General features: G+C 51.7%; 11 protein-coding genes across 11 annotated transcripts; 6 read left to right on the top strand and 5 right to left on the bottom strand.

Annotated features, from left to right (window-relative positions):
* Positions 1–99: 99 nt before the first annotated feature.
* Positions 100–1,144, bottom strand: thiA (thiamine thiazole synthase; the record flags this gene model as incomplete). The annotated part of the gene is made up of 2 exons (XM_041703502.1): positions 100–758; positions 808–1,144. The coding sequence occupies 2 exons, from the start codon at positions 1,142–1,144 to the stop codon at positions 100–102; spliced, it is 996 nt and encodes a 331-aa protein (XP_041556181.1).
* Positions 1,145–1,810: 666 nt separating this feature from the next.
* Positions 1,811–3,586, bottom strand: APUU_40430S (retrograde regulation protein 2; the record flags this gene model as incomplete). Its single annotated transcript, XM_041703501.1, has 2 exons — positions 1,811–3,458; positions 3,534–3,586. 2 exons carry the CDS (start codon positions 3,584–3,586, stop codon positions 1,811–1,813), a joined length of 1,701 nt encoding a protein of 566 aa, XP_041556180.1.
* Positions 3,587–3,984: 398 nt separating this feature from the next.
* Positions 3,985–5,855, bottom strand: APUU_40429S (putative MFS transporter; the record flags this gene model as incomplete). Its single annotated transcript, XM_041703500.1, has 6 exons — positions 3,985–4,295; positions 4,347–4,674; positions 4,735–5,206; positions 5,267–5,431; positions 5,485–5,518; positions 5,591–5,855. The coding sequence occupies 6 exons, from the start codon at positions 5,853–5,855 to the stop codon at positions 3,985–3,987; spliced, it is 1,575 nt and encodes a 524-aa protein (XP_041556179.1).
* Positions 5,856–6,835: 980 nt separating this feature from the next.
* APUU_40428A (uncharacterized protein) lies at positions 6,836–8,928 on the top strand (the record flags this gene model as incomplete). Its single annotated transcript, XM_041703499.1, has 3 exons — positions 6,836–6,871; positions 6,944–7,207; positions 7,276–8,928. 3 exons carry the CDS (start codon positions 6,836–6,838, stop codon positions 8,926–8,928), a joined length of 1,953 nt encoding a protein of 650 aa, XP_041556178.1.
* Positions 8,929–10,206: 1,278 nt separating this feature from the next.
* On the top strand, positions 10,207–12,206 carry APUU_40427A (uncharacterized protein; the record flags this gene model as incomplete). Its single annotated transcript, XM_041703498.1, has 3 exons — positions 10,207–10,442; positions 10,591–11,098; positions 11,160–12,206. The coding sequence occupies 3 exons, from the start codon at positions 10,207–10,209 to the stop codon at positions 12,204–12,206; spliced, it is 1,791 nt and encodes a 596-aa protein (XP_041556177.1).
* Positions 12,207–12,641: 435 nt separating this feature from the next.
* On the top strand, positions 12,642–13,968 carry pre2 (proteasome core particle subunit beta 5; the record flags this gene model as incomplete). The annotated part of the gene is made up of 6 exons (XM_041703497.1): positions 12,642–12,773; positions 12,941–13,048; positions 13,118–13,276; positions 13,340–13,388; positions 13,441–13,550; positions 13,621–13,968. 6 exons carry the CDS (start codon positions 12,642–12,644, stop codon positions 13,966–13,968), a joined length of 906 nt encoding a protein of 301 aa, XP_041556176.1.
* A 347-nt stretch (positions 13,969–14,315) lies between these two features.
* Positions 14,316–18,158, bottom strand: ACR2 (DNA-directed RNA polymerase I core subunit RPA135; the record flags this gene model as incomplete). Its single annotated transcript, XM_041703495.1, has 3 exons — positions 14,316–15,091; positions 15,149–17,588; positions 17,658–18,158. The coding sequence occupies 3 exons, from the start codon at positions 18,156–18,158 to the stop codon at positions 14,316–14,318; spliced, it is 3,717 nt and encodes a 1,238-aa protein (XP_041556175.1).
* A 1,309-nt stretch (positions 18,159–19,467) lies between these two features.
* Positions 19,468–20,387, top strand: APUU_40425A (ADP-ribosylation factor-like protein; the record flags this gene model as incomplete). The annotated part of the gene is made up of 6 exons (XM_041703494.1): positions 19,468–19,517; positions 19,645–19,717; positions 19,793–19,812; positions 19,880–19,942; positions 19,993–20,064; positions 20,114–20,387. 6 exons carry the CDS (start codon positions 19,468–19,470, stop codon positions 20,385–20,387), a joined length of 552 nt encoding a protein of 183 aa, XP_041556174.1.
* Positions 20,388–21,985: 1,598 nt separating this feature from the next.
* Positions 21,986–22,574, top strand: APUU_40423A (resistance to Congo red protein; the record flags this gene model as incomplete). The annotated part of the gene is made up of 3 exons (XM_041703493.1): positions 21,986–22,017; positions 22,105–22,215; positions 22,274–22,574. 3 exons carry the CDS (start codon positions 21,986–21,988, stop codon positions 22,572–22,574), a joined length of 444 nt encoding a protein of 147 aa, XP_041556173.1.
* A 1,507-nt stretch (positions 22,575–24,081) lies between these two features.
* APUU_40422A (uncharacterized protein) lies at positions 24,082–25,384 on the top strand (the record flags this gene model as incomplete). Its single annotated transcript, XM_041703492.1, has 2 exons — positions 24,082–24,197; positions 24,253–25,384. 2 exons carry the CDS (start codon positions 24,082–24,084, stop codon positions 25,382–25,384), a joined length of 1,248 nt encoding a protein of 415 aa, XP_041556172.1.
* A 601-nt stretch (positions 25,385–25,985) lies between these two features.
* On the bottom strand, positions 25,986–27,738 carry APUU_40421S (CwfJ domain protein; the record flags this gene model as incomplete). Its single annotated transcript, XM_041703491.1, has 2 exons — positions 25,986–27,669; positions 27,725–27,738. 2 exons carry the CDS (start codon positions 27,736–27,738, stop codon positions 25,986–25,988), a joined length of 1,698 nt encoding a protein of 565 aa, XP_041556171.1.
* Positions 27,739–27,801: the final 63 nt, after the last annotated feature.

Here is a 27,801-nt window from a genome sequence, read left to right as displayed (position 1 = left end):
TTCAATCTGAGTTGCGAACAAACAAGTTGCATAACTAATCCTCAGCCCCGGCAGTGAAAGAGCGACTGGGACTGTCGTTGAGAAGACCAAGTAATTAGTCTACTCAGCACACTGGGCCTTACGCTCATCAAATACGCGAAGTGCTTCCTCAGCAGCCTTGACACCGCTGAGAACCATGGCACCGAAAGTAGGGCCCATGCGGTTGAAGCCGTCGATCTCAGACAGCTCCATCCCGCCAATGATGAGACCCTTGGCCACCTCACGGGTGTTCTTGACAATCGCATCCTCGGCGGTGTTCATGTCCAGACCGCGCATGCCACCGAGCTTGTCGATGGTAGTCATGGAGACGAGTCGCTTGGCTGAGAAGGCACCGAAGGGACCATCGTGGCCAGTGGTACTGATGATAACGGGAGCGTTGATGGTGTTGGGATCCATGCACGAATGGTCGTCGTGGTGGAGAGTGACGAGGGTCCAGTTGGTGACGACACCAGCAATTTGGACTTCCTGTGCGCTCCCGCTGGGGGCGGGGCGGGTCACCAGGTCCTCGACACAGGTGGCGTTGAAGAGCTTGACGTTGGGGAACTGGAGGACCTTAGAGAGCAAGGTCGACGTAAAGAGAGATGCGTGCTTGACGACGACATAGTTGGGCATCTCGGGGTCCTCTTCATAGGGCACACCCAACTCGTTCAGGAAGAGCTCTGCAGGACGACGCATGATCATCGCGGAGAAGAGCTGGCCACCCAACCAAGCACCGCCACCTGAATCGTATCAGTATGATATACCACCGCTGAGAGCACTCGGACTAACCTGGAGATACAGATGCCTCAATGATGGCAATCTTCAAGTCAGGGCGAGCCTTGGCCAAGACGTACGCGGTACTGAGACCGCATGAACCAGCGCCAACGATAACGACATCGCTCTCGGCATACCGGTCCAGGTCCTGGAAGTAGCGTCGGGTCATGGCACGCGAGACCTGGCTCTCGCGGATGGGAGCAAACTTGAAGTCGTCCCATTTGCCGCCAAAGTGGTCAAGCAGCTTGGTCTGGGAGACGCCACCGGCAATGGTAGTCTCAGGGACCACAACCTTGCCCTTGATGCCGGTAGGAGCGACAGTAGGCTCGAAGATAGCAGCTGGGGGAGACATTTTGATTCAAGTGCGAGGCTATAAACTGTTAGCCATTCCATTAACTGGGGAAAAGTTTAAGGGAAGGCATGATCCTTTCGCTGGTATTATCCAGATCAAGTTTTGACCGTATAATCTCAGAACGAACCCATCCCTTCGCAGTCCTCTTCCTCGGCTGGAGTGAACCAGCATCACCGAGAAAAAAAGGATTATGCTAAGGATGGGAACGAACACCGGCCCACACCCAGACTTTACCTGAGATACCTTGATTGTCTGATTAAATGCCCAGCCAAAGGCATTTCATGACTTCCGCGTTGACGACCCGGGAGGGTCAACGGATGTGGTTGTTTACATTGTACGGTGGAAGTTATTCCCTGTACAAATTGTTAGCCAATTCCATAACCCCCAGTCGCATCTGAGAGAGGAGGACTTGTTCGAGATGGATAAATCGATGAAATTGACTGATGGATTGTGATGGTAGAAGGGAAAGGGAAAGGGAGATGGTATGGCGGGGTAGGAGGGGTAGTTTAAATAGTGACCTTCACCTGACATTACCATGACTACAACTGACAGCTTGGTTGATCTTCTCTCCGAAACTGCCCGGAACGCTTCCCGGTGAGTCAAAAGATGAAGTCACTGTGGCTCTCTCCAAGATATTTGTATGGATGGCTAAGAAGTCTAGGTTCTCTAACACACGACCACGTCCAACCGGACCCCATACGCCCGGACCCAGCTCTTCTTCTTCCCAGCTTTCTCGACCTTCTCCACTCGATCCCACAACCAGTGTTCTGTGATTCCCGACGTCGCCGCTGTGTCTCGATTCCATTGGACTTTGAGTCGCAGCAAATCTCGTTTCTCCTTCTTTTTGATGACTTGATCCCACTCGGTCTCCACCTGTACCCTCCAGTGTGTCTCGGACACGCGGCCCGCTGGATATACCTCTCCAATTAAACCTGCAACCCGGCCAAGATATTGACACCACCATGCTTCTTGTGCGGAGACACACTGCATCAGGTTCTTTTGGTACGCCTCCTCTGTTGGTGCCAGGTCCCCTGCCCAGCGCTCGGCCAGTATAAGCGCCATCATCGCTCGCTCGGCGTGGGATATGCTGTTGGTGGAGGCTAGCAATCCTGTCGTTGTACTGTGTAATGCAGCTGCAGTACGAGACTCTCTAGGCACCCGAGAATGAGCAAAGAGAATGTTGGAGATGGCAGCAAGAAATTGTGGGGATAAGGACGAAGGTGGTTTGGAGGACTCAATCGGAGATGCGTTCTTCGGCAACGCGGACAGGAGCAGCCTCTTGATGTCATCCGAGGACGGAGGTGCATACTGCATAGTCGCAGCTAGGAGAGGATCTTGAGCGCGAACCTCCTGTGGGAGCTTGTCGAACAGAAAGCCTTCGCGGACACCTCCCTGGCAAAACTGGATATGCGTAATCGCTGGCAAGGCATCCATGAGCACGTCTATCAACGCAGCAACGGCCGGAACCTGCGATGCGCGGCGTTTCGATACCCCAAATATCTTCTCTGAATCCGATACTTCATGTAGAACGGCTGCTGTGTTATGGAAATCCTCCCTCCTGGCCCGAAACCCGTTGATGATCGGAATCGGGTACGGGCTAACCCCAGCCTGCTTCATCAAGACATACCCCCAACCCCTAAACCCCCCACCACAAAGATAGAGATCAAACCTCCCCTCCGCTTTGCTACTCTCTATCAGAGACTGCGGGATCTCAAGCTCCTCATAAGCTTTCTGGAAATTCTCCTTCATCTCCTCCCTTAATGCCTTCTCAGCCTTCTTTCCAGCAACCTTAGCCTGCTTTAACCTGGCACTCAGCGCCGCAGCCCCGTAGGGAAAACTAAAAGAACCCTTGGGGCAAGTAGTCACAACTCCGTCCTTAGCAATCACCCACGTAATCTGCGTACTCCCACCGCCCAAATCCATCGCAAGCCCAGCAACGGCGCGCGAGCTACTCGAAATTCCCAACGCGCCAATCCGCCCCTCGTCCTCTTTCGATAGAAGACGCACTTCCCATCCAGTCTGCTCTTTGATACGGGCCCTGAAGGTCTCGGAATTCGGTGCTGTACGCGTTGCTTCGGTGGCAAGCACGTAGACATTTCCCCGCGGGACTTGGAAGTCCTCGCAGACTCCTTGGAATCGAATAAGCCGCCCCACGACTTCCTCGACAATCTCAGCTGGGATTGGGAGCCTGGTACCGCTGCCGCCAGAGAACTGCGCGTCGTATAGAGATATCCCGGCCCGGTCTTGGTAGACCGTTGGCATGATTCGGGCGGTTGACGGAGAAGTGTCAGTTATGGAGAATCGGATGCCGTTGCTGCAATGGTTAGTTTTGGCTCTTTTGTATCAAGGATTCGGATCGTGTGATGTTGACTAGAAATTATTGACATACCTCCCCATGTCCACAATCCCGTAGAGGTGGGCATTGTCTCCAGATTGGGCCATCCTGGGAAGATGGCGTCGCTTGGTTTCCTTATTTGTCTAGAATCCGGCGAATAGAGTCTTCGATGTTTGCTTTTTAGGGCAATGGATTATTCAGCGTCTTGATTCACAAAGTAGATCGATATGGGGCTGGTGGTGGAAAACTTAAAGGTGAGGGTCGCCGGCCTTCTGAGAGTTGAAAGTGCGGTCCACTTCGAGGGGTTGTCTGGTTCAGATCAGGGACACCGCAACGTGTATGTTCTTGGTAGTTTGGAACCAATTTTTACAATAAGACAGCATGAAGAAGAGTTCATCTACAAAATACGTCATCGCTGGGCTGGCTGCTAAGACAGCAGATTCATTAGTCATGGATTTAGAGTCATTAACCAAGTTATATTTCGCATCATGGATGGCCCACACGGCTACAACACATATCTAAAACTGGCACCATAATTTTCCTCTCCCACAGCATGTCCATTATCCTTCGCTGCAGATTCGTTTTGGGGGCCATGTTGCCTGTCCAAACGTTTGTTCTCCCAAACTAGGAGGAACCGCAAAGAGAGTGCGAGAATGGCGTTGAAAAACATAAATGCGGCGCAGATGGACTGACCGCGAATATAGCGCGGGCCATCAGTATCGGGAAACACATTTGTTCCTAGAAAGGGTCCACACTGCCCGATTAGGTTGAGAATGACGATTCCCATTCCACGTCGGCTGTCAGAGCCTTGGTTATCTAAAAATTGCGAGTTAGTAAGTTTCGGAGAGGACTGTGGGGGCAACATACTAAGAACCCAAGGCAGAATATTTGCGATGCACGGGAAAACCCCTGCAGCTGCTAGGAACACGCCAAAGTAGCGGACGCCGACGGATGTGCAACCTGCAAGCAGCGCGTATCCCACTGTAGCCACCAAAGAAAATAGGACAATTGTCAGGCCTCGTTGTTGGAGTCGGTCAGCGACCCATGTAGTCAGGATACTGAAGAGGAATGAAACGAAGAACGGGGGGGCTGTAAGGCCCTGAGCATCGACTGCTTCGAACCCCATATCCTTCAGGATTGTCGGAAGGAATACAGGAAGCGAGGAGAAGCTCACGTTGCAGCTGAAGTACATGAACTGGAGAAAAGTGGCGTTAGTTAAGCCATACTCTGCGCCAACAGAAGAAATGTCACATACCGCCGTAATCCAGGGCTTCACGTCTAACAATGTCTTTGCGAGCTCTTTCCAGTTAACTCCACTCACGCGCTCAGCCTCACCACTGCGACGAAGGCTTCGAGCCCTCGCGATGTCCTTTTCTTCCTCATTTAGAAACCGCGCAGAAGAAGGGTGGTCTGGAAGATAAAAATAGGCGAGGCCAGCAGCCAAAAGTGATGGGGCTCCCTCAACTAAAAACAATAGCCTCCAGCTGGCCAACTTGGGGTGACCTGATGTGATGCCGTAGGCTAAGGCTCCCGCAAACGTGTTACTCAAAGGTGCCGCGCTTACAAAAAGGCCACAACGTAATCCCAACTCCCGACGGCCATAAAAGAAAGATAGCAGGTAGGGGGAACCCGGCCCGAAGGCTGCTTCTGCTGCACCAATGATGAAGCGCAGGGCCATTAATCCAGCCCAGTTCTGTGCAGCCGCCTGGCATGTTGCGGCAATGCCCCTGATTAACGGTTAGAAGGGCTTGGGGGAACACCTCCAAGTCGTGTGGTCTCTGACTTACCAAGTCAACGCAGTGATGGCTGCCCATCGATGCGGTGGCATAAGTTTCCACATTAGTGCAAGAGGCTCGAACAATACGTAAGCTATATAAAATATTGTTAGAAGCCATGGATACATGTTTCCATTGATTTCCAGGTCCTCTTCCATCCCAGCAATTTTCGCATTTCTGTAGGAAGTCAACGCCTAATTCGAGGGAAATGAAATGAAGGAGTGACTAACCCAATGTTACTTCGGTCCAGGAGGGCAAGAAGATCTAAAAGAGCACATGAGTTAGGAGCCATTCATATAAACTAAATGCGCAGCCACCATGAAAATGAAGCCTTACACAAAAAGCCCAGAAGAGTGGGAACCCGCAAATCCAGCTTCCGCACTACCCGAGCCTCAATCTCGGGGTCGATAGCAATCCGCGGGGAGTGCATCTGGGGTAGGGCAGTGTGGGATTGATTCGCGTAGCCAGCAAGTTCTTTCTCCGGGTCCGAGATTTGTTTGTTTGACGCGAGATCATTCGGCATAGAATCATTTTGCGTATCATTTTTAGGTTCGGTCACGTCGCCGCTGTCAGCTGCATGCCTCTTTCCGAAGAACCGCATGGTGGGCTGGGTGAATGTAAAAATGACGAGCTGGAGGACGAGGAGGAAAAGCTGCAAGAGCAGACGAGACTATCTTATAAATGCGGTCGCAGCAACGGAGGTTTTTCCTTCGCGGATCTGATCAATATTGGGGGTGATCTACACACCACACCCCCCCCCCCCCATCGGCCATTCACCGACAGGCCAGAGCGCTCGAGCTGGGTCGGGCTGAACCCACGGGTGACGCCATTATTGCAGAGGCGGGGAAAGGGGATACAAAGAATTATTGTCGCAAAAGAAAAGCTTGCCGGGTGCCAAAGCCCTCGCAGGACACTCGCGAATGGAGACAAGCGAATCATGATGGAAAATGCGTGCAAAACTTGCGAAGTGATCTTCGGGGAAACTCTGGGCGTCCTCGGGAGTTGGAGAACAAGCCCAATCAGCACGGGAGGGTCAAAGCTTGGAGAAAGCCTAGGTCCTACCGCGGAGGTGGATGAAACGTCGCTTCATGTCAGGGCAAATACAGAGAGGCTGGAGATGCAGGGGAGACTGAGACTCTGCAAAGGCCCTTGCCTCTGAGGAGGGGTTGTCGCGAATTCCCAACATGCGAGAGTGAGGAGGTAAAGTTGGAGTATCATCGACCTCGGGAATACTGCAATGGCTGGGGGAAAATACGGTACAGTTAGAACTCGGGCTAAGCACCAAGTTACCCGCTTTAAACCCAAGATCATGGGTAGCTATATTTGCCTGAACTACCAGGTGTCGAAATCCCGTGGCGCATGCTTCCGTCAGCCACTGTGGCTTGCTAAGGAAACCTCACCTCAAATTTCCGCCTCGCGTTCGCGGTCGCTCCAAGCAGTCAGTACTGCCTCTGCTCAGCTACCCCGGCAAAACCACCCTCCATCTCGAAACATCATCTCGGCCCTCGTGGCTATTTCCTGGCATAGATTCGCGATCAAATTGTCTCCGTTGATCATAAGCCATTGCGCTCCCTGGTCACAATGGATGACCCTGCCAGTCGCGTCCCCGGGCAATTGGTATAGCCTCAACTAAGCTCCCTCATGATCTCTTGAACCGTTCGCTGACCATGAATTCGTTACAATTAACAGCTGCCCCATATGCATCTCGTGTCGCGCAATCGCTATCCGCTGATGCATATGATGCCCACCGAAACCGTCGTCGAATACCTCCTCTCCGCGCCCAAGATAGTCCGTGAAGGACAACCGATGCACTGGACGTTCCTCGATGGTCCACAAGATGGCACGGTTATGCTTACATGGCAACCTTTGAATCATCTGGGGACCAACTTCGCGAGTGATGGTTATGTTTGGGCCGACGCCGAGCAGGCATTTACCTTTGAGGCTCGAGGTTACGTATGTTTCTCCTTCCCATTCGCTAGCCGGCATAGCTACTGGAATTGATGCTAATATTTGCGCGCCAGGTTGTGGAAATGTGGCTGCACCGTAGTGGCTATCATCCTCCCAACGAGTCACTCGCAATCCATTCTCGCAGACGATACCGGCTCCTGCCAACTAAAGTTCCAAACCCCAACCTGCCTCCACCTGATCCTTCGCTATGGATCGTACACTATTCCCGATCGCCTCCTACGGATCACATTCCCGCAAACCGAATTCCAGTTCTCCCTCAAATCCAAGGCATGCTGGCCCAGCGTCGGTTCCTGCAAAGCCAGGGTATACTGGCGCGTAAGGACTTCATGTTGCATGACCGCAATAACTGGCCCGCGATTGGATTACCACCCCAAATGGGTGCTCAGCAGGGGTACCAGCAACCCCAGGCGCAATTCCCGAGTGCAATGGTCGGACGGCAGCCATTTTACCCGCAACCCGGCCCAGGTGTGCAGCCTCCCGCTGGTCCAGCCCAGGCAAAAGCGCCTCGTGGGCACCGCGCTTCATCGGCGGCGGTCAATGCGGCCACCGCTGATTTTGCCTTGGAAGACGAAGACGTTTCCGCGGGAGACATCATGGATCTTCTTACGCCTCGTGAAGTGAGCAAAATGAGGTACCAGCAACACCATGAATGGATGGAAGAAGTTTTGGCCTCGCCGTACGCTATCAGTCAAATCACTCCGGTATCTTTGGGCTTAGGTAGAAAAGGAGAGCTTGAGTCGTTAACTACAGGATTCTTCGATGCACCTGTCGGTCCTGCCAACGGAGAGTCGACGGACGGCAATGAAGCAAAGCAGGCGACCAAACTGGAGCCGGAGAAGGCTGAAGAATTTGCCGATCGCGTTGCCAAGAAGGTCGCCGATATGACAGCGGAGATCGAAAAGTTGAAGAAGCGACACGCGCGACGGATGGAGAAGTTCAACCGTACTTCTTTGCTAAAAGACGCCGAAATTCGGTTGCGCGATGCTGCATCCGACCCGGCAGATACTGGCTCTGAGATCTGGAGGCTGGAAGGCCGTATCGAAATCCCTACTGATGAGGATAACGTGCCTCTTGCGCCGATAGAGCACAAGGCCAAATACAAGGTTGGCGATATCGTCAAGGAAGTAGAAGACAAGTGGCAGAAGCAAATTGTACCAGAGCCAAAGGTCTCCTGTATCGAAAAGGGTGGTCTGCTGGAAAAGATTGAACCGGAGCAGAAGACAACAGAGGCTGACGTGGAAATGGATCAAGGGGACACCAACTTGCTTGACCAGTTCACTACTCAAGGCCAACCACTCGCTACGACAGCCCCAGCCATATCTGTCGCACAGCCAACGGCGGGCGTCACCCAGCAGGACCAATCTTTTGCTGGTTTAGATATTGATATGGACCTGGGAAACATTCAACCCACGGGCACCGCCTCAGGCGAGACTGGTGATTGGGTCATGGTGAACGACAAAAAGGACGACACTCCAGGTAGCGGCATTCAGGGTCTAACGCCTGGAAATACAGGCGCAGACACCGGTCTCGATGGTGCAAACTTTGACTTCACCAATATGGACAGTGCCGGCGACGCGCTTGCTGCGTACACCGAGCAGCACGATGGCCTGGATCTCCCTGACTTGGATAACTCAGCCTTTGGAGACGCGTTCCACGCATCAGATAACGAAAACACGCACCATCATGATGCGGATGACATGTCTTGATGCGGGGTGTTGGATAGATTTTTCTTAATTAGTTGTGATTATGTTTTACTAGTACAGTGGTGTTGGATTTGGCCATTTTGCGGCGCTGGCTTTTTCTTCCAAGGTTTTCTTCGTGTTAGGTAGCCCCTTCGCATAGAGAAGGGCAGGCAGATAAAATCTATTGACATTATATCGCCTATACTTATTACCTTACTTCTATGCAGCGGGCCTAATGCTCTCTCCTTGACCCTTATAGAAATCGTGCAGGTGATCCTCAGCTGTCGTCCCCATGCTGCGGCAGTCATGCTTCTGAGCTGAACTTGCATCGGGCACTTTCGGGATCCGCCTCAGCTGAAGATATCATCGATAATGGAACCAAGTAATAAATATCTATAAATGGCCCCAACCTGGTCAGATTTCTTCCGGAGTGTGTTCGCATCGCCGAGCTGACCTGCGCCGGCTTGGAGGCCATCACCGGGAGCGATCATCTGCCAGACAGACCTGTGCAGGTCAAATGATTCACCAACAAGTCCTGAGTATATGAAGTCTTGCCTAGAGAATCTTTCTAGTGGAGTTTTTGTAGTTGTTGCTTTTGAGACTGTATCCAACTCATAACGCAGTACTGCCATTTCTTCTAAACACCGAAGCATACAAAGCCGCAGAAATGTGCTTCTCCGATAATGACGACGAGGAAGACTGCCGCTCTGTCCGAGTCACAGAATATCGCTCTCGCCCTCTCAGAGTGCCTTTTCCACCGCGGCATCGTCCAAGTTGTCCATCTCCTATGGTGCATTGTCCTAATACATCAACGACCATCATCTACCCCCCTCACCATCATCACGACTATTCCCCACACTGTAGCCCGCCGCATTCTCCGCGGGCTTCCTACACTGTTACTAGGAGGCGTGTCCGCATCCGACGCGAAACAATATATCCCGTTGGGCGGATGTCGCTCTTCTCTCGTGGCCACAGTGAATGCGCTCCAGAGTCGCCGCGACTATTGGAGTACATAGAACCCGGGCGACGGCGAAGAGCATGGGAAAACGGGGAGATCGAATATATACCCGTCCGATAAGTTGCAATTGTATAGCAGCCAACAATAAGCTTTATAGCACAACGAATGGGAAGCATGGGTTTATTGTTCGCACCCCACGCGAGATCTATACACTACCCGGAAACGGGACTAGAAGCCCCCGACATCACCGCAGATTGGATACCATTACCCAGAGTATCGCTTTCCCAGCGGAACATCCCATCCGGAACATGAATCATCTGCTCATTTTGCATTTTACACTCAGAATGACCTCAGAGATTCTGAGCTCGCCTCGTGACGTCACGAGCTATGCCCATGAGCTCAGCATAAAGAGAGGATGGACGGTATTGGGGGTTCAGGCTTATAACCCTGCGTTAAGGAAGCTAAAGCACAGTTGTTTCATAATTTATCAGATTGGCCTTGACAAGTTTGATAATCCTAAGTTCGATATATTGAGGAAGGTGCAGCCCTACCAAAGCTTGCCTAAACCTTCCATCCACATGTATAGTTTATTTTTGTCGCTAAATTGATCTTACCACCACCACATTATACCCAAAAACAAATAACTTTCTTTGGTACACCACGGTCGCAAAGATGTATGGCCTCCGGGATCAAACCTACAGCTAGGGTAGTAGCTAATTAGCACACAGGAATCGAACTCTTTCCGGCAAAAGAAGAAGCACCGGCAACACCGGCCGTAGCCGGTTCAACTTTGGAAGCATCCGCAGCTTTCAGCAGCCCCTTTTGAGCAAGAAGATGAACCGAGTGATCAAGAGCGAGAACTCGGCCGCCGCCGCTCATGAGTCGGCAGGCAGACAGCGCATCGCCGTCGGAGAGCAGGTGTCCGATTGGGGCGAAACAACCCAGGACGAGACCATCTCGGACATCTCGGATAAGCTTGGTGTGCTTCTGGCGGAGATGGGCGAGGAGGAGGACGTCTTTGCTCAAAATCTGGATGAATATCGCACCGTCCTCAAGCATATTCGCGACACGGAGGGCTCTGTCCAGCCGACCCGTGACCAGCGAGCTAAGATTTCGGATGAGATCCAGCGCGTCAAGTTGAAGGATCCCAATAGCCACAAAATAGAGACTCTGGAACAGGAGCTCGTTAGAGCCGAGGCTCAGAATCTTGTCGCTGAAGCACAGTTGATTAATGTGGTAAGTGCTATTTGCTACCTAGTGGACTCACATTTCAAATACTAACGGCGTTCCTTTACAGACCAGGCAGAGATTCAAGGAGGCATACAGCGTCCACCTGGCTGCTGTCATTGAGCGAAGCGAAAAGCAGGCTCTCCTTGCCCATCATGGTCGTCGTCTGCTAAACTGCATCGATGATACCTCCGTTGTCCCCGGAGACGAGGCAAGGGCGTATGTGCATGGCGCCGAGGCCAAGCGAATAATTGAACAGGCCGAACAGGACATACGCTCTTGGAAGATACAAATGGAGCCCGTCCACGTTGAAGACTCTGGGGCGCAAGCTCTTCCCACGGGAGTCTCACCACCGTCTTCTGGTCGTGGAGCCCGCGTGACAACCACAACCGATTCCCAGGCAATGGAATCCCAGGGAGCAGAAACTCGTGAATTTGAGCCTCAGGCAATGGGAGCTACAATGGGAACCGGGGCGATGGGCCCTCAGGCCATGGAGCCTCAGGAAATGAGACGTCGTGATATGGAAGCCGAGGAGATGAGACGTCAAGAGATTGAGGCTCAAGAAATGCGGCGTCAAGAGATGGAGGTCCAAGAGATGAGACGTCGTGAAATGGAGGCTGAGGCAATGCGGCGTCAAGAGATGGAATCCCAAGAAGTTAGGCGCCGTGAAATGGAAGCTGAGGCAATGAGGCGTCAAGAGATGGAGTCTCGTGAGGCTGAGTATATGAAGGGAGAATCTGAAGACGTCCAGGCAGCAGATACTCAGGCAGAGGACACTTCTGCTTGGGAGGACTACTCCCAGGTTTCGCCTACAAATGCAGCCCCTCGCGAAAGAGTCCATAGCATGGCCGCTCCAATGATGGATGCCGATGTCTTGGAGGCACGGAATGCAGCTGCTTCAGGAGCGGACCGTGGTCTAAACAGAGGTCAGGAGATGGGCGGTGCTAATGGCGTGAAGGGCTTGGGTGAGAAACAAAAGGCCCCAACCAGAAATAACCAGAGCGCCAATGGCGGCATTTCGGACAACCCAGAATTCACCTTCCGCCCAAAGAAGAGAGGAGACCACCTTGGGACTCCCCTAGATGCCCATGTGCAGCGCGTTGCAGTTCCCATTTAGAGGGGATACTGCTGTAATCCGAGGAATTGTTGCTGTGCCAATTCTCGTACTGTATTTATTCCGTTAGTAATTGTTAATAGTCTGCTTGAATTGAAATTACTGTATTGTTGTCTGAGTACAATATAGAACAGTGGAAGAGTAGAGCAGTAGGGCAGTACGGGCAGGACAATAGAAAAGTAGAAAAGCACTGGAGAAGTGCAGATGGACTGATGGAGTATAATAAATTCATGCCTGAAGACTGAGGCTGGAACACGTGACCCAGGCTCCAAGGTGACGACGCGGGCGGCGGCCCTTCTGGGAAGCTCAAGCGTCAGAGCTCAGCTTTGGAGCTCCATCTTCGTCCTACATCTCTTCGTCCCCCATCCTCCTTCTCGTTTATTTTCTGTATCATAACCCCACCAGAAGAAATATCACCACCGCAGTCAATCGCACATCATGGATCAATTAGTCCGCCAATACTCCAAGGCGCCGCATCAGAACGAGTTCTACTCGGAGCAAGAGCAGCATGATCTGACAGAGGGTCTGCCTCCTCTTTCTCTGAAATTCGCCCTCCCCCCGGTTGCAAACGTAAGCTCTGTCATTTGATTTTTGATATAGCGATGTGGGATGGCTTCTGCTGGATTTCGTTTGCTCGCGAAGCAGCGGCGAGGCCAGCATCGCGGAGACTGGCCTTTTGGGCCGACCAGCACCAGCGTATTGAGAACATTGACTAACACCGCTTCTCTTCTATCTAGCACTCTGCTTTCCTCCGTGCGATGACCGATGACCACTCGAACCCTAACTGCCCCATCAAACTCGCTCACGGAACAACAACGCTCGCATTCCGATTCCAAGGTGGAATTGTACGTCGCTCTAGCCCGGTCAAAACGTTCTTCTTATTACCAGGTGTCCCGCTGACTGGCGTGAAATAGATTGTTTGCACAGATTCCAGAGCTACGGCCGGAAACTGGATTGCTAGTCAGACGGTGAAGAAGGTCATTCCGGTCTCGAGATTGAGCCGTGCAGAGGATAAGCCGGGCAACAATGATCCCGTTCCTGGTCTTCTGGGAACCATGGCTGGTGGTGCTGCAGTATGTGCATTGTTAATTTGTGTTTCCCCGGGGAGAATGGTCGTGCTGATATTCATTGTTTAGGATTGTCAATACTGGCTTAGATATCTGAGTCAACAATGCACACTACACGGTGAGTTGGGTCATGCTCGGATATCGCATCGTTTGAGACTGATTTGAAACAGAAATTCGCCACAAACGCCGCATCACAGTTGCCGCCGCCTCGAAGATTCTCGCTAATCTTACGTACGCCTACAAGGGATATGGTCTGAGCATGGGAACAATGTTGGCCGGAGTACGTGCATCATAAAGACGCCGACGAATATTTTGATCTCCGAAACTCAAGCTAACTTGCTGCGATGTAGGTGACAGCGCAAGAAGGACCTGCTCTGTACTACATCGACTCCGACGGTACCCGCCTCCCCGGAAACCTATTCTGTGTTGGATCCGGTCAGACTTTCGCCTACGGTGTGCTCGACGCCAACTACCGGTACGATCTGACTGAGGAGGAGGCTCTTGAGCTCGGACGGAGGAGTATTCTTGCTGCCATGCACCGTGATGCCTACTCTGGTGGTTTCATCAACCTTTACCACGTGAAGGAAGAGGGATGGGTCCACCACGGCTTCGACGATATGAACCCGATATTCTGGAAGACGAAGTTGGAGAAGGGCGAATTCTCCAACGTTACATCGACGCTTACAACGAACTTCTAGATGCTGTTACGTTAGATTGGGGATTACTGTGCTTTGCGATTTCTTGTTCTCTAGGTATCCAATGAATTTTACCGACTCATGTCTGGGCTCATCGGGTTTCATCGAACAAGAGCTTACAAGAGAACCTACATTTCACTGACCAGAATTACCCTGATGTAGTGAAAAGAACTAATAATGCTATTGCCAACAATGATATAAGCAAGGTCCCCAAGAACTCAATAGGTACAAAAGATATCTTAAAACATCAATCCAAGCATTGCTGACAGAAAATCGCTCCCCATCTATGTATAAACATGCTTTTTATGGTGTACATCATTCCCCTCCAAACCTGAGTCAGGGTGATTGTATTAATTATCAACACGGAACTTCATGCGAATGCCCATCGCCGCAAGTTCCACATCCAGATACCGTAGCACACCTGGCACAGCAACAACAGTAACATTGTCACCACCAACAAAGCGCTTCCCCTCTCCATCCTCCCACACAACCGCACGGGAATCATCGAAGACAGCCTCCCTGGCGCACCGCCTACACCGCACAATACCTGCATTCCCACCAAGAGCACCAGAGGCCTGATGCGACGAGGAACCAGAACCTGAAGCCTTCGCCGCCAATCGCGCCTTGCTCGAGCCAACCGACGAGACCGCAACTTGGGTCGATAGGAACGAGCCACAGCCGCGACAGATCCAAGCGCGCTGCGAATCGGAACAGTTCATCAACCGGTCCTGGAGGATGAAGGCCGCACCGTGCGCAATCAGCGAATCGCGCTCCATCTCTCCAACACGGATACCACCACCCTTTGCACGACCCTTGACGGGTTGGCCGGTGAGGTTGTTGACTGGTCCGGTGGTACGGACTTGGAACTTGTCGTTGACCATGTGACGCAAACGTTGGTAGTGGACGACGCCGATGAAGATGTCGGCTGCGAATTCCTTGCCTGTGATTCCTGAGTAGAGGGGCTCGTTGCCGTAGTAGTTATATCCGGCTTTGCGGAGTTGTTCGCCGAAGTAGTCTGTTGCGGTGTTTTCTTCGGAGAATTGGAAGGGGGTGCAGTCTTGTGGGTGGCCGTGTAGTGAGCCGGCTTTACCGGCCATGGATTCAATCATTTGGGCGATTGTCATTCCTGTTTTGGTCTGTTAGTTGTATTGAATAATGATAAGGAATGAGTTAGGGTTCTTACGAGAGGGGAAAGCGTGGGGGTTGATGATGAGGTCTGGTTGGATACCGCTCTCAGAGAAGGGCATGTCGACTGATGGCCAAAGTTGAGAGCAAACACCCTTTTGACCGTGACGAGAAGAAAACTTGTCACCAATGATGGGCTTTCGAGGAATACGGTACTTGATGCTGAGTGATTGTGCAGGCTCGGTACCAGTTTCAGAGCCCATGACACGGATGCTATCGACGTATGCAACTTCGTCGTCCTTGTACTTCATAAATTGCGTGGCACCATCCACATTGACGTATGAATCTGAGGCAGCATCGTATCGTACTGTGTGGTACGCAGCAACAATGTCGCCGCTGGTGATCTTAGTACCAATGTAAGGAAGGCCGTCCTCGTCAAGATTCTTACGCCACTCAGCACGGACTTCACCACTTGGGGCAAACCCGAAAAGCTTTTGAATTGCCTGCCGAGACTTCGTTCGTCTTGAGTCCTTGTCATCAAGAGCGTGAATCTTTGTTTTGTAGACCGTACCGTAACCGAAGCCACGTTCGTGAGAGGATTTGTTGATAATCATAGCGTCGTCCATGTCGTAGCCCGTGTATGAAATAATAGCGACAATGGCGTTCGTGCCGTTGGGAAAGTTGTCTAGACCGTAAGCGTTGTAGAGCGGTGGTCGCACAATAGGCGTTTGACCGGTTTGTAACCGATAGAGCTTGTTGTCGGTACGGTAGTCGATTGCTGTACCTGGCGTACCCATGGTCTGCTTGCTCATTTGGCACTGGTACATGTTACGTGGAGATTGGTTGTAGTCGGAGAAAGGAGTCATGTTGGCGACGATTGAGAGAATGTTTGTGGGTGTGAATTCGATGTGACTCGAAACGCCTTGGATCAAGTCCGTCGGCAAGCAGGCAATCTCCATGAATGGCTGTTCAAATGGGCCGACGTAGTCTAGTTTATCGAGCGGCAAGTACTTGACGGGGCGGAACATCCGCGCAGCCTGTGAGAACATGTAGACACCGGGATATTGACCACCAGCTGAATTGGGGACGTAGCCAATTTCCAGGTCGAGAGGAACATCATGGGCACCAGAAACCTTCCAGTGTCTGAGAGTGGTGGCAATCACGCGCGCCTGCTTTGGCGAACAGTGTCCGATAATCCTACCATCCAGTTGAACACTTACACTCTCCGTTAATGAGACGGACGATTCGTTGCGAACACCGAGCTGGACAAGTAGTTTTGGAAGATGAGATACGTCGGTATCCTTGGTGGTAATCAGGCACTTATGAGCAAGGTGGTTAAGCAGACCACACGGAGATCCATCAGGGGTATGCACAGGGCAAAGGAAACCCCAACTCTCCGGAAGGAGCTTACGAACGGTAGTCGTTTTGAGTTGCGCGAAGAAACTACCTCTGTGAATCATCCGGAAATGACTGATAAACCGGTAGAAGTTGATCTTCTCCGCCATGACGGTGTAACCGGAAGTTTGCTGCAAATCAAGCCCCGTTGGACTGACAAGGTTACCTGTAGAAAGGAAATACTCCATAGCACCTCCAATGTTCTCATTGGACCTCTTTATGACCCTGCTCACAAAATCTCTCTCAAAAGCTGGGTCTGTGAACCTAGCCCCATGATTACGATTAGACCAATCCCTGAGGATAGGTCCAAACGACCTCACCCACTCATCAAGTCTTTCCTTCAACAACATGCCGTAGAGGAAACCTCCTAACAAGACTTCCTGGTTGGAGACAGCATCGGGGTTGTCAGGAGCACAGTCACCGGCGACGACGGCGTAAAGCTTGCGGATCATGAACATGAGCATTTTGAACTTGTCGTAGTCCTGAGTCTCCGTCACATTTTGGTTGCCCAGATGTGGCAGGACAACCCTGCGAAGAAATTCAGCACCAGCTTCCTCGTTCGGCATGTCCGTTGGGACGCCGAGGACGGGCTTGAATTTCTCTCCGATAAAGGCTCGGCATTCTGAACGACTGTGTAATTTGTATGCCTTGTATGTCCGCAACAAAAGTTCCACGCGGTCTGTAACGAACGTGTTGTTGATCCCCTCAGAAGAGACACCACCAACAATTGCTTCGAAGATTTCGCGGTCGTTCGTCTCTACCAGAGCCTTGAGAATCATCATTACGGGGACAATATATTCATTCTTCCGCCATGAGAACCGGAAGGTCACGTTTCCGTCATTGAGATAGTGTAAAACGTTCGTTTGCGAAGTCTGGTCGGGCCGTACCGAGCGTATTTGAATACCGAATTTCGTGTATGCGTGGCCACGGTTTGTGAAGGTGTTACGAACAATGGCCATGGGGTAGTTCCGCCTTCCGACGATCAGCATACGGATCAGCTTTTCGTTACCGTTGACGATGAAGTAGCCGCCCAACTCTTCTGATTCCTCCTTGTGCTGGACGAGCTCTGCCGGGGTTGCTTTTTCCAGGTAGCATCTGTTGGTCTGCAATTCAAGTCAGCTCTAGCTTCATCCAAGCCACGGCGCATACAATGCATCAAGCTAGTCACTCACCCTCAACATGATCGGGACTTGGCCAAGTTCCCGAAGAGACTCCGTCCAGTCTCCATTGTTGACCCGATACTCAATCCTCGCACGGAGCTTCCCACGGTACGTCGCATGCCTTTCTCTGCACTCGGACGGGTAGATATTGCGGTTACGAGCGGTATATTTATTTGTCGGGGGAATGGCGGGTTTCTCGAGGAAGACTTCTTTGATTCGAACATGGAGTTTATTCCGTCTCGGGGGTTTGCGGCCCTCCGCAAGACGCTGTTGCTTTTGGTCGGCAGTTTCAACGACCTCATCGAGGAAGGTCTTGGTGCCAATGTCTCTAAGACCGGCTTCTAGAATTCCGCCGCTCTCGAAAAGCGCATTGAAAGAGTCGACGTGCGGCTTGATAGATTCGGCGAGGGTAGGATATGCGGTTTTGTCCTCGGGAGGATTCCGAAAGAGCTTCTCTCGCTTCAAAACATCGTAGTTTACGGACCAATTGGTATCTGTCGCGGCGGGAGCCATTGTGAATTTTGCGGATGCCTTGCCGGCCTTTTTCACTGGAGTAGGCGGATTTGCATGCAATAGCTAGATCAGTCTTGGGTGTCAAGAACTGAAAACTGACAGAATTTGATCAATAGTAGGACCCTGGCACAAGGTGCGGGATCAGTGAAAGGCACCCCAGAGAATTAAAAGAGAGCGACCCGCGAGAGAAGCACGAGAGCCGGCTTGGGATCTGAAGCCTCTGTCCATCCCGACTGGGAAATTTTTTGAGGTGGAACTGCCGGACAGATATCATCACGTGCTGATAGCTGTATATACCTCAGGCAGAAAGAGAGCCGTTTTTATGCCTAAGGCGCTAAGGCAGTCAAGCATACAAACGTGGCTCATCGTCGCGACCAAAAATGAGCGTTGCGAGTCGCTCTAATTCTCGTGGGCATAAGTGGCGCCATTGATGCTCTTCTAATAAGTCAAGTCTAGTCTTCCATTTCACTCTAAGTGAAGCTAGGCAAACACTGAAGCAGGCAGCTCCTCATTCCTCTGCTGCCCCGTGAGCTGAACTCCCACCCTCCTCCCCACGACTACATGCGACCAAGCTACCGGTTTGGCTGCAAATCACTACTGACTCCAGCTATCAAAACCTAAACAGTCGCCTTAGTGGTGCAGCGTTGCAGACAAGGAATCCATCACAGACGGGCGTGAGGGAAAACACCTGCACTGACAGGGACCGGGAGAGTTAACGAGCAACTACGGCTAGGCGATCCCCTCACGGTCATGCGTGCACATAGATCGGAGTAGTCGAGTTTCACCGCAAGTACTCCGTCCTGGGCGTTAGAGAGCAAAAGACATATTCCCTTTTCTCGTCCTCGCCTTCATTCCACGGCGTACGAGCACAAATAGCGGGGGGATTCATTGCCGCTGGCTTTGGCGCTCAGGTCTTGGGGCGTTTCTTCACACCGTGCAGCGTCTACCTAGCGCTCGCATCTTCGAGCTCTCGGGACTCCTACGGCGCTTCCGAGTTCCATAGCCCCAGCACAGCTCGTCTACACCTTTTCCCGGGACTATTAAATTTTGTCTGTCGCTTTGGCTACGCTCGCACCTCATCCATCTAGTTTTCTGCCGGTGTACCAGCAGTCAGCGAGCCCATTTTCCGCGACCCATCGTCTACCCCCACTTCACCGTCCAAAAATCTGAACTCGATATATCCGCCCTCCTGACCTTCAACCTGCCTCCCCACGCGCCTTGTTGTTGTTTTATTTTTCTCTCTGCTATCCCTTCTCTTCTTTATTGACACTCGGTCCGGATCCAGGAGTCGCTGTGACTTGTCTCCAACATGGCGGGTATTTTTCGAACGATCTATGACTGGCTCTTGAGGATGTTCTGGTAAGTGGGCCTCCGTTCCAATAACTGGTCGCCTGCGGCCTGCAGGTGTTCCCCCGAAATAGCCCCGGGCCGTCCCCGCAGTATCCAAATTTCGGTTGGCTAAGAGCTATGTTTTTCGTGAGCGTAGGGCGACAGAGATGGACGTCACGATGATCGGGCTCCAGAATGCAGGCAAATCGTCACTGTTGCGTGTGCTCGCGGTATGTTTTTTGACCCAAATCGAACGGATCTAGCAAGCTTGTTGACCGTGTCGCTGATATCCGTGATTTGTATAGGGGGGAGAATTCACTGTAGAGTAAGTTCCTTGTCGTATGGTTTCTCGGTGGCCTGCCAGTTTCTCGGCTAAGACGAGGCTATGTCAGCTCTATCCCAACCATCGGTTTCAATACAAAGCGAGTCCAGAAGGGGCATGTGACTCTGAAGTGGTTTGTGCATCCCTGCAAGCTTTGCCCAACATATTCTAACCCTCTCGCAGCTGGGACCTTGGAGGGCAGCCGCGGTTTCGACCGATGTGGGAACGGTACTGCAGGGGCGTGAATGCGATCGTGTAAGCATAGGTATCGAGTCTCGACTGCGACTGCGCTGACCTCGAATAGTTATATCGTGGACGCTGCAGACAGGGCGGCTTTGCCAGTGGCAACTGAAGAACTGCACGAGCTGATGAACAAGTCCACCCTCGATGGGATCCCGCTCTTGGTCCTTGGAAACAAATCTGACTTGCCCAACAAGCTATCCGTCGACGAGCTAATCGATCAGATGAACCTCAAATCCATCACGCGGCGTGAGGTGAGCTGCTACGGCATTAGTGCAAAGGAAGAGACAAATCTCGATGCGGTGCTGCACTGGTTAATCGCGCGAGCAAGTCGGTAACTTGTTAACAACTGGTCCATTGGAGGTCGGGCAAGCTGGCTCTTTCCGGCTTCATCTCCCACCCCTGAATGCCCTGAAACGATGTAGATGTTCAACATCGCGGCGCATAGCCAATCTATAATGATTTTGACAAAGTGAATCACCTTTTGATGTCTAGGAAATTTTCAGTTGCGTCACTGCCCATTTGTTCCGTCTCCTGTTCCCTGTTTCATGTGTCATTCATTCGATGCTTTTGCGATTCCCCGGAGATGCGCTGCCAGCAAGCCGTGTTTGTGTATTTAAGCCAGGCCAATTTTAGGCGAAAATTCGGTGCCCAATTCATGCCCAACAATGCGCTCATAAGGCAAGGTGTATATATTGACCAGAGTCAAAGGTAAGGAACCGCGAGGCGTCATTACCTGGGCCAGAAAAAGTAACCAGGGAGGGGACGGTATCAGCTTGACCAAATTGGGCGCATCTAAAGCCATCAAACCGAGATCTAAGATAGCAAAAGAGGGTTAAGGACAGAAGAAATCGCGTCCTGTTTATTCGCATCGCCAGCTAACTGCTGGGTTTTAAGAGGCGGCCAGGAGCCAACACACAGACCAAGTGATGCGTTGGCAATGCAGAAGGACGGCAACTAATCATGTCCTTCCCGCAAATCCAGCCCCGCCAGCGGCCGACACTACGAAGTACGAAGGAACCAGCGACCTTGAAAGATGCGAAAATCGCGTTTGCCATAGGCGAATGCCTGCATAATTCAACCCAGAGGAGAGTTTGTTGTAGCCAGTAGTTGTGCTTGTTGGTGGTTGGGTCAGGGGCGGCGCATCGTCACAACTCACTTCCTCATTCTCCTTAGCCTCTTTATGAGCGTCGTTCGGCTGCAGCCTGCAAGTGGCTTATGGGGATTTCAGACAGAGGTGGAACTGGGGGCTTGTGGCTGCCGCCTGCGTGATCCTTTGTAATTGTTTCGTACTCCGTACTCGTAACAGGGCTGACAGGATGACGACTGAGACTCGGACTGACAAAGTCGGTATTCGGGATTGCCGTCCGATGACTACTGAATAAGAGTGAACGACATTCTAGCGAAGACAACGTTACCCAGAACTACCATAACAATTTAGCGAGTAATGCTATACCCGGGGAAGAGCCCGTTAATACGATCGCAACACGGATAGAATTTGGAGAATCGGCAGCATCAGCCACGGCTGCTTTCAACTCAACCGCGGTTCGCAGGCCACGGGATCCGCCTCGAGTCTCGTATGCGAATGCGTACAGCTGCCAAGCCTCTTTTCCCACTGCTCAGCCACAGCCTGCCCAGTGCCCAGCCCTGTGAGTCTGACTGTCGCATTACGGACTCGGACGTGAGCCCGGATCTTTTTTGCTGCTGCCTTCAGATCTCGTTTTCCCCCCAACACCACTCCAACGTGCCATTCTCTCTTTTCTTCGTCCATCAGGTGGCACTCTTCCCGTCATCTTTATATACTGCAATTACTTGCCGTCACATTCTCGGATCCTGTGTCTATCTTTGAGATCGAGTTTGCCATCTGTATCACCTCTGGCCTTCACATCCTAATCGACGTCATCTCCACCACATTTCTGATAGAGGACCCGGCACCATGGGTGCCCTATTAGAACCGCGAGCCAGATGGTGAGTTCTGCTTGTACCTCTGCAGATTGATCCATGCGTTTTTTTTTTTTGTCTTTTTGTCAGGCGCCGGGCTAACATCTCTTGCAGCTACAGCAGCTATCGCGGCTACTATCGTTGCAATCGATGGAATGACTGGGGTCGCTGGGTCGCCTTTGGTGTGATTGTTGGAGTGGCTTTGCTCGCATTTTTCGCTCTATCGTATGTTACTCAACCTACGTGAATTATTAGAGGCGGCATGTTAACAACAGTATCCCAGATGCTTCAACGCTCGACGACGCCGCAGAAGGGGCCTTCGCCCATACGCTGGGACTGCCTGGATGGCTCCTCCTCCACCGTATCACCCACAGACACATCAAGATCCCTACAATCAGCCTCCCCCGCCTCCGCAATACACGCAACAACCACCTCCTCAGGGATACTTTGGAGGCCAGCCAGGAATTGAGTTACAGCAACCACCAAATGCGTACTACGGGGGACAACAGCCTCCGTATGGAGGCCAGCCTGTTTACCAGCCGCCATCTGGCCCGCCACCTCCGGGATTCAACGGGAAGCCTTAGGTTTCGCGGGTATGAGAGTTGTTGTTTTATTAAAAAAAAAAAAAAAAAAAAAATCGCGATTAAGGGAAACAAATACTACAATTAATATCTTACGTGGGCGTTTTTCTGTGCCTTGGGATTCTGGTTCCTGTGCTTGTCGACGACGCTTTATACTGCAGAGTAGCAGTTATGGGGAACACATGGTTTTATCACCCCTATGGTTTATACTAGTATAATTATATATATTTCTATCCGCATTTCATCGTGACTGGTCGTCCACCTTCCGTGGATGACGAAAAGCTACCAAATCCTCCAATAGCACTTTTTTACGGTTAAGCTGTGTCCTTGTATAGATCGCTGGCTTTGCTGTGTCGTCTTTGATGTCTAGTGGAGCAGTTTACTTACTGAGACCCGCTGGTGTCAAGCTGGATTGGGTCACAAATTTGCATACAAGCCACAAGAGAGATAGGTGACTGGAGCAGTGGAGCTCAGAGATGACGATTCTTAAGTTCTATTTTTATGCTAACGCCTAGAGATCCGCCTCGGAGTTTGCGAAGCTGTAAACTTGTGATAGTGTCACGATTCCCAAGTCCCATCTTCAGATAGTGGGCCTTCATCTGAGACATTCCGGTTGCTGGCATATAGAACAACTGCAATAGACTTTTAAGAGATCGAGTAACCGAGTAATCAACATCTGACGATGCGATCTTCACCAACAAAATCCCAACTGTTGATCGACAGGGAGACAGGCTCCTGCGAACTCCATCTGTTCGAGTGTACGACGGCGCTCGGGTACTGTGTAACACACTGGTACTGCTGGACGATCCCCGGCGCATTGGCATACTTGGACTAATGTATCGGTATGAAATAATAAATTACTCCTGCCACAAACGCATATTGAGACGCGCACTCGGACTCGATGATCGCTATCTTACCTTACTCCGTCTGCCGCTGCTCCGCAAACCTCTTTTATCTTCGAGCCGTTTGCTTCCCTTGGCGTTCTTGCCATCTATCTTTTCGTTCATCCTCGTCTTCACAACTTCATCCATCGATTCCTCTCCCTCACCTCGTCGCTCTTTTTCATCGTCGTGAAACCTCCTTGAGGCATCCAGTTATGCGCCAGGAGGCGGTACCTTCGTTCTGACACACTCATTGCTGTTTAAATGCCTCTCCGATCTCCAATCATTTCATACAATCTCGAAACTTATTATCCTTTTTTTTTTCTTTAAAGGAAGGCATATTTTTAACACCTAAACGATCATTTTGAAGATAAAAGAAGATATCGATTGGATGCGATATAACTCTCTTTGAAGACACTTTCAGCCATCGCGGGATCGCAATCCAGCCTCCCGGAAACCATTGACGAAATCCGCAAGGCAGAAAGAATCTAGTCACCTATTTATAGGCCACTCGACGGACACAAAATTGTCGGTACACTCAATTATAACTCGCGATTAATACGTTCCTCCTTCTTTTGCTCCCGGTTGTCGAGAGCCGGATACTGTCGATTCGAAGGTCGAGCGCCAAAATGAGTCCAGTGGAGTTCTCTTACTCGTTATGGGCGCGAGGTACGGGCGATGATCTCGCAAACGCCGCCGATACACTATCGAGCTGGGATAAATGTATGGCAAAGTCCTACTGCAAGTACGTCAATCGCTGTTTCCTAAACCCGGTGAGTGCATAACTGATGCTCGTATAGATGGCCTGTCATTGTCGGCATCATTGTTGGAGGCGTAGTCCTCATCTCGGTTATCGCCTGTATCGTAAACTGTCTGTGCTGTGGTATTCGCTGCTGTACAGGTTGTTGTTGTTCATGCTGCTGTCCATCGCCACGGGACAAGCGGCCAAAGTATGAAGACCCGTACAACCACCCCCCAGCTCCAATGCCACAGCCTCAATTGCCGCCGGTAAACAATACCTACGAGGAGGGATATCAGCCGAAATACCAGGCGCCTCAACCTCTGCCGACATATCGCGGAGCTCAAGTGGCTCGATTCGACACCCCTCCTAGCCCCGGCGTCTCAAAGATGAATGACGATGCATTACCTGCCATGCCTAGCTGGGACCACGCCGTCAGTCGGAGGGTGGAGGATTCGAGTCCACAGCCAGAGTCGGTAGAGATGGAACCGTTGAACCCAATGAATCGACCACCGCATCGCAGACCATCCGCGTCTAGAACACCTGTGGGTGGTTATATGGGGCCACCACCAATCAGGACTGGGTCAGCGGTCCAGCGCGATTATTATCCTGACTCCCATGGATACGATGACCAGAATCCATATGATTACCATGCGCAGACTACATCCCCGTACGACCAGCCGTATAGGGACAACTCGCCAGGTGGAAACTACCATGCTATGCCACCGCCGCCACAAGCGTATTCTCCTGGTCCTCAATTCCCAGTGGGAGTTGCGGTTTCTCCTAACACAGAGATGAATCGTCCAATTCCGTATCGCCAACCGTCACCAGGACCAGGAGTTCCATTCCGGCAGCCCTCCCCCGGTCCGAACTTTCCATTCCGGCAGCCTTCCCCCGGTCCGAATTTTCCATTCCGTCAACCATCTCCTGGGGTTCCGCTTCGCCAGCCATCCCCAGGGCTCCCGCTTCGACAACCGTCCCCGGGACTCCCACTTCGGCAGCAATCCCCGGCGATGCCGTACCGGCAGCCCTCCTCCCCGGGATTTAGCCAGCCCCCAAGCTACAGAGCGATGTCCCCAGCCGTGCCCTCATCACCTCCGCCACCGTTTACCTCGGTCCCCCAGCAAATCAGTGACCCGGGCCGGCCCCCGAGTCTTCTGCAGAGCGGGCCTAAACCCGGTTATAAGGACTAAGTAGAGCTAATGTTCTTGCACCACAGCGCTCCGTGCGCCGTTTTACTTTCCTTTGCTCTTATTACCTGATTAAGTGGCCGTGGTCATACCCTTCATACCCGGTTATCGACGCTGTAACTTCCGATTTACATACACAAATACCCTCCTTGGAACGTTGAGGTACCGACTCAAGATCGTGATTACTGACTCCACGATCTTACATAGCATGTTTCTGTGCCACTCCAACCTGGGAGTCGCCTCACCTCCCACCAAATTTATTTTGGCCAAGCCACATCCATCGCTCAGAGCGCAAGGCTCCAACCAAAATCTTTTCTCTTCTAATGTATATACCGCTTTTATGCCATGAATTGCACCTAACACGCTCGGTCATGGTCCACCCATTTGTCCGTTGACGAAAGTTATGAACCCAAGGTGCTGATATCCTGTTTGTCATACAATCTCTCAATATCATATTTTTCCGGTTTTCTACTAGGTTTACACATGGCAGTTCATATCTAGGTATCGTTCGCAGCCCGTAGAAGAAATGTACTGGTATCAAGTAAAGGTACATACATCAACATCCTCGAGTGTTTGGTAATAGAAACAAGAGAAGAGAACTACTTTATTCCTCCTCCAACGTAAAATCAAACTCCTTATATGCTTCCTTGAACGCCGCAGCATCGGCCTCCTCTTCCTCCTGCGACTGTACGTCGTCCTTCCAATTAATCCGCCGCTCAAGCTGCATCAGCTTCGCCATGACTCGCCGACCAAACTGCAGATCGAAGCGGAAGTCCGCACCGAGCGGGAGAAGGAGTGTTTTCTCTGTACCTTCGGCACTGCTCTTGCCATCCTCATCTGGTTCAGCAGCCGCGGCAGCCGGCGGATCCCAGATCCAGAGACGGAAGAAATCGCCTGGTTCGGCGCTGGGGTCTGCAGACCCTGCTTCTGAACTGAGCTGTGATGAGGAGGAAGTTGGTTGTTCGAATTTCGGGTACTTGAGGTTCTGGGCCTCGACTTTGAAGGCGGCGGTGACGAGGCCGCGCTTGATGAGGTCTGCGGGCACGGGCAGGAATTGCCAGTGGATATGAATGCCGCTTGCGCGGGAGACCTCCCATGTGACGGCGCCGAGAGAGCCGTTTGAGCGGCGTTGGAGCATGGAGTGCAGGGACGTGCGGTATTTTTGCATTTCAGTCCATGTGCTGTGCCGACTGGGCGTGTCGGTTATGCTGTTCAGAGCTGGGGTGTGGTTGAAGGGGATGATGAGCATGTGGCCTGGGAAGTTGAGGGACGGTTGGAATGTTTTTGAGGTTGGGAGGGGTCCCTTGGCGGTCGTCAGGTAGGCTTCGCTGCCGATGGAGGTGATTAGGTGGGTAGCGAGGTTTGGGTTTGAGAGGCAGAAGAAGCATTGTTCCGGCCCGGGTGGAGGGGCGCGGGCACGCTTGCGGGGACGTTGATTATGGTGCTCGTCGGTTGGTGCAAAGCGACTGAATGAGGCGTTTTGGTTAGGAAGTGGCTTGCGTTTGGCCGGGACAGAGGAGAAAGGGGGTGCTGTCGTGCCGACGGGGATACTCAGAGGAGGTGGCGCCTTGGGGTCGAGTGTGAAGGCGTACATCCATTTTTGTTTGGATGTTTTGCTGTATGAGGCTAGGCTGATGAAACGCGTGAGTGGTTTGGCATCTGGGCTGTCTTCTGTGGGGAGGTGAAAGAAAGGTTCACGCTCGTAGAACAATTCGTCTGTTGATGAGAAGTGGTAGCGAGGTTTGAGAGCCGAGCAGATATCTGCAATGCATTGCGTTTCTTGATGTGGCGTGGTGCCTGCTGGTAGTTCTACTTTAGAACCAGCTCGAATGCCTTTGGGCCACTGGTGCGTGAGGAGGATGTCGGCATGGTGTGCGCCAATAAGTGTCCTGGCGTCTGACTCGCTGTACCCCGGGTGGTACTTATCGCTTGCAGTACTTGCTTCCTCTAGATTTCCACCCAGAGCGACAATTCGGATGCCCTCTGATGTCTTCAAAGTGCCTCGCTTTCCCAAGAAGTAAAGATTTGGACATACTTCATCATTGGCTTCTATTTGCTCGATTACTCGAGGGGGCAAAGGTTTGCTTCCCAATGTGAAGTATGTCGGAAGTGGAACAGATATGCTTCCTTGTAGTAAGGCTGTCATCTGCTGAAGCTCGTGTTCTGATGAGCAATCGCCGAATAGGTCACCAGCGATGACGGCAAAGGCGAAGCTCTGTTTGACATGTAGTTTGGCGAGCTTAGTAAAAACATCCTGCAACTCGCAGTTGACGTTTCCAACAACGACTCTGTTCGGTTATTAGTATATAGTAGACGGTTATTTCTGGCGCTTCCACTACTTACATCTTTGAAGCCATATTGTTGAGCTAATGTAGGGTTTCTCAGGTTGTATGATGCAAGAGTATCCACATAGTAGAATG

This window comes from Aspergillus puulaauensis, chromosome 4 (genome assembly GCF_016861865.1).
Source record: "Aspergillus puulaauensis MK2 DNA, chromosome 4, nearly complete sequence".
NCBI lineage: Eukaryota > Fungi > Ascomycota > Eurotiomycetes > Eurotiales > Aspergillaceae > Aspergillus > Aspergillus puulaauensis.
This window is presented reverse-complemented; position numbering and strand designations above follow the sequence as displayed.